Raw genomic sequence first — 4,375 nt, forward strand, 5'->3', positions numbered from 1 at the left:
AATTATTTTTTTGCATTCGACAGCCGGTAAAAACCATTACTCGGCTCGATCAGTTGCTTTTCCACAATAAATTTTCAATGAGAAGCGGCCTCGAGCTCAATAAAAATTGTGGAAAACTGAGATATTTTAGTAACTACTGAAGATTATTCACTCAAAATTGATATTTACAATAATTTTTAGACGAGAAATAAGAAAGTTATAATATTTTGGAAAATGGGCGTAGCCACGCTGACTTATTGTTACATGTGTATATCTTGGTAACCACTGCACCAATTTCTTCAAAACTTGGCACAGTTGTTAGCCTTGCTACAGCATACCAAATGGCTGAAAATTTTTAAAATCGAAACATAACCACGCCCACATCTCATGTAACGGTAATTTGGAGAAATACGAAATCTTCGATAAATCAGTAAATATTAAAGCTAATTTATTCAAAATTGATGCTCGCAACAATTCTTTACCAAGAAATACGTTTATGATAAAATTTTGGAAAGTGGGCGTGGCACCGCCCACTTATGATCACATATATGGGTGTTTCCATACAGCCGTACGCGACATTCGTACGCTTATAGAGTAACGTAAATCTATCTAAAATAGAAGTTACTGAAAAAAACATTACGGTTATCGTACAACCAAAGGGTACTATGTTTGAGAAAAAAATAAGCTGCCTCGAAACTTTGGTGTGGAAAATATCCGTTCAAAACCAGGTGATAACGTACGCGACAAAAAAAAGAAGTGGTTTTAAGGTACATATACATATATGCGAAAGTCTGCGAATCATGAGTTTTTCTTTTCTTTAAAAATTCCTAAACTAAGCTAAATAATGTACCTTTACAATCCTTCCATTTTTTGATAGAAATCATCTCTGGTTAGTTTTTATTAAAAAAAATATAAAAACGTACGCGACATAACGTTCGCGACAGATTTTTGCCCCATACAATATTTTTACTAGTAACACATACTAAATTAAATTTTTTCAGATCTTCTCTCCACCGTTTCGCGTTTTCAAAACCTTTTTCCGCCATCTGAATACGAAATTTAAAGTTATAAAGCCGTTTGAATTCATTTGCTTGCATTTTCGGTTTACATTTTCATGGAAACACGCTTATATGCGAAAGTCTGCGAATCATGGGAGTTTTTCTTTTCTTTAAAAATTCCAAAACTAAGCTAAGTAATGTACCTTTACAATCCTTTCATATTTTAAGAGAAATTATCGCTGGCTAGTTTTATATTAAAAAAAAAACTATAACGTACGCGACAATTTTTCTCGTAAGTAATGAAATGTACTTACTGAGAACTCTTCTCGCCACCGTTGCATTGTTTTACAACTATTCTAAATAATTTAAATGGAAAATTTGCACGTAACATTGGTTTTGATGTATTTGATTGAAATTTTCGTACTTACAATAACGTATGCGACAAACTTTAAAGGGTAATAAAATTTTTTTTTCTTCGGTTGAAAAGAAAATTTTCCTGTATATCTTTAACTGGAAGAATTCTCGCTTAAGAATTGTAATCTGCATTACCTGCGACTGCCAATGTACAAATGACATAGACAAACAAAGTGTTTGCATAACGTACGCGACATTAAAATACTATCAGAAGCAAATCAAAAAATTACCGTTATTCGAGCTCTAACTTCTCTTTTTCTCATTTTTATAGTTAGTTGTTATTGCAAATTTGATTTTAAGATGTAATTGTAATGTTTCAGATCTCTTAATTTAGTTAATAGGAAAGAGAAAATAGTTCATTTCATTAGAGGAAACTAAGTCGAAGAGACATTCAGTTTTACTCTTCCATTTTAGAGTTTTAAAATTCCAATAAGCTGAAATACTTCTATAATATAACAATTCGAGTATTTTTCTCTTATTAATTCGTCCTAAAACCCTTTTCAGTTGTTTTTATTTTTTCAGTCCTGGTTGACATTTTCATGGAAACACCCATATGTATCTCGGTAACAGTTCTACCAATTTGTACCAAACTCGGTATGGTTATTGTGCTTGCCACATAAAAGAAAATGTTGAAAATTAACGAAATCGGACTAAAATTGAGGTTGCTTTTCATATAACGGTAAATTTCAGAAATGCTAGCTTTCGGAAAGGTGAAAATCATATATTTAAATAATACTTGCGCCGGGTATTTAATGTTCGGCTCTGCCCGAACTTAGACTTTTTGACTTGTTTAATATAAAACACACATAAATTGGGGATGGACTTTAGACAAAAATCGACTTTTCGCTGAAAAAACTCTGCTTTTTGGAATCGACTTCAGTCGCCTTAGGTTGACTAGAATTAACTCCCGATCGATGACTTTTCGCCTTTTTTTTACTTAGGGCCAGTTTCAGATGAATATTTAAATGACACTTTAGTTTGATTTTGGGTGGTTATTTAAGTGCCATTTAGTTTTCGTTGGGTTGCAAACCAACTTTATTTAAATATGCCAAACAAGTGGTAACACTGTTGCTTATTCCTTGAAATTGCTGTTGCATTCTTTTGTTTGTTTACATTTTGATCGGAACAGCTGATTGTTGTTTTGGCAAGATGGAAGAAGCATACTACAATAATTTTATAATGGCTCCAAGTTTAATATCCGCTGACTGCTCAAAAATCAGTCGATGAATATATGTGGCTTTAAAATTTCATATTGATATTTAATTTTTAATTTCATTGAAAAATCGTGTGCAAGTGTTATTATTTCCTTTATTATTATTATTATTGCATTATAGCAACATCGCCTCTTCAATTATGTAATATTCAAAATATGGCAATACAATTTAAATAAACGGCATTCAGCAAGAAGCGTTCAATACTACACATAATTTTATAATGGCTCCAAGTTTAATATCCGCTGACTGCTCAAAAATTTACAAATCAGTCGATGAATGTACTATGTGGCTTTAAAATTTCATATTGATATTTAATTTTAAATTTCAATGACAAATCGTGTGCAATTAAATGGTAAAATATAATTTTTTGGGTTATTAAAAATAATAATTTTATGTGCATTACTTACTAAAAGTATTAATTTTTTTTTTAATTTTCAAAAAGTCAATTTAAGTCATAAGTCGACAATCAGAGGTGATTGATCCACTTTAAGATCAAAAACCTAAACGTCGATTCCGAAGTCAAGAATCGATTCTGTGGGTGCCTTTTACTTCCCTAACATAAATTTGTATTTCATGATGCTGATAAAAAAGCCCTAAAACAACAAATGTAATAAGGTGTTTCCCAACTTTTAACGAAGAAACTTCTCCGATATCTACAAGTAACGGTACAAGATGTTCTTTAAAAGAAGCAATGTACCTATTCAAGTGAGCCGGCGTGTATGAGTAGCAAAAATAGAATGAAAATTATTTTCACTTACGTTATCGATGGTGCAATTTTGAACCAAGTATTCTTCCGCTTGCGGTATAGCCTCAATTTCGTTATTAAGAATGGCAGGGGCGCACTTATGTTGAATACCGAGTACCTGAATAATGTAAAGTAACTGAATCTTATTAAAATTACTTTCAGGCTTTTACGGCACCTACCAGGTGTTAGCAATTGAACGAGGAATCTTTTTTCCAGCACATACGCATTCGCTTTGATGTTCACCACAGTTGCATTCATTGTTCCTAGGTATTACATTGCTATCAGTTTTACCCTGAGGCTTCTTATTCTTACCACCACAAGAAGAGCAAGGCCTTATGTCTTCATCTATGTTTCTAGATTTTGCAGCAGTTGCCGACTTCGAATATTCAATGGCGTCAAAATTGTAGTCATTATCATTTGGTATATTTCTAATTGTTAAGTCGTCGTAAAAAATAAAACTTCTCTTTTGCTTAGAGTTTTCAGCAGTGCTTTGAAAGTTTGGAGCATCGTCAGGTAATGGAACTGGAAATGGATGCGGTTTGATTAGCACAGGATACTCCATTTCTTGGGAAAATTTTCTAATTTTCGCTTCTAAATTTTCGTCATGTGGATGTAATACATCTATCATATTAAGTTTATCATTTAGGTTTAGATGCGGATCAGTAACGATTTTTTCAAATGAAATTTTTTTGGGATTGTATTTATAATATTTGTGATTTTTAGGTTCCTCTGAAATTCTTCTTCTTGCTTGTAGTGATGGATTTGAATCTTATAAGAAAAAATTATTAATGTCGTTTCTTTTTGTGATAGTGTGATAATAGCTGTGTTTTTTTACACGCATATACATCTACGCTTAACGTTTAAAAAACAGTCATCGACAATTTCCATTCTAAAACAAGTAATTTTGATTTTATCGACAACTATTCATAAGCGCACATAAAGTTTGTCGCTTAGAGCTCCATACAATTTTTAAGCGCAGATATGTACGTATACTTGTAAAAAAAAAACAGGCCTAATATCTTACA

The 4,375-nt window shown here is 32.1% G+C and overlaps 1 protein-coding gene across 1 annotated transcript; it reads right to left on the minus strand.

The window, feature by feature from the left end:
• Window positions 1–3,359: 3,359 nt before the first annotated feature.
• Window positions 3,360–3,912, minus strand: LOC108367374 (uncharacterized). The gene is made up of 2 exons (XM_017621976.1): window positions 3,530–3,912; window positions 3,360–3,468 (listed from the first exon to the last, which is right to left on the minus strand). Exons 1-2 carry the CDS (start codon window positions 3,910–3,912, stop codon window positions 3,360–3,362), a joined length of 492 nt encoding a protein of 163 aa, XP_017477465.1.
• Window positions 3,913–4,375: the final 463 nt, after the last annotated feature.

The sequence above is a fragment of the Rhagoletis zephyria genome, unplaced genomic scaffold, assembly GCF_001687245.7.
Source record: "Rhagoletis zephyria isolate East Lansing unplaced genomic scaffold, Rhagoletis_zephyria_1.1 Rzeph_scaffold_02659, whole genome shotgun sequence".
Lineage (NCBI taxonomy): Eukaryota > Metazoa > Arthropoda > Insecta > Diptera > Tephritidae > Rhagoletis > Rhagoletis zephyria.

What these genes read in the sequence shown, in the direction of transcription:
- LOC108367374 (XM_017621976.1), bottom strand. Translation starts at nt 3,912, where the DNA reads ATGGAGTATCCTGTGCTAATCAAACCGCATCCATTTCCAGTTCCATTA. An exon ending in CGTTCAATTGCTAACACCTG is followed by an intron (nt 3,469 to 3,529) that starts GTAGGTGCCGTA and finishes TACATTATTCAG; the next exon opens with GTACTCGGTATTCAACATAA.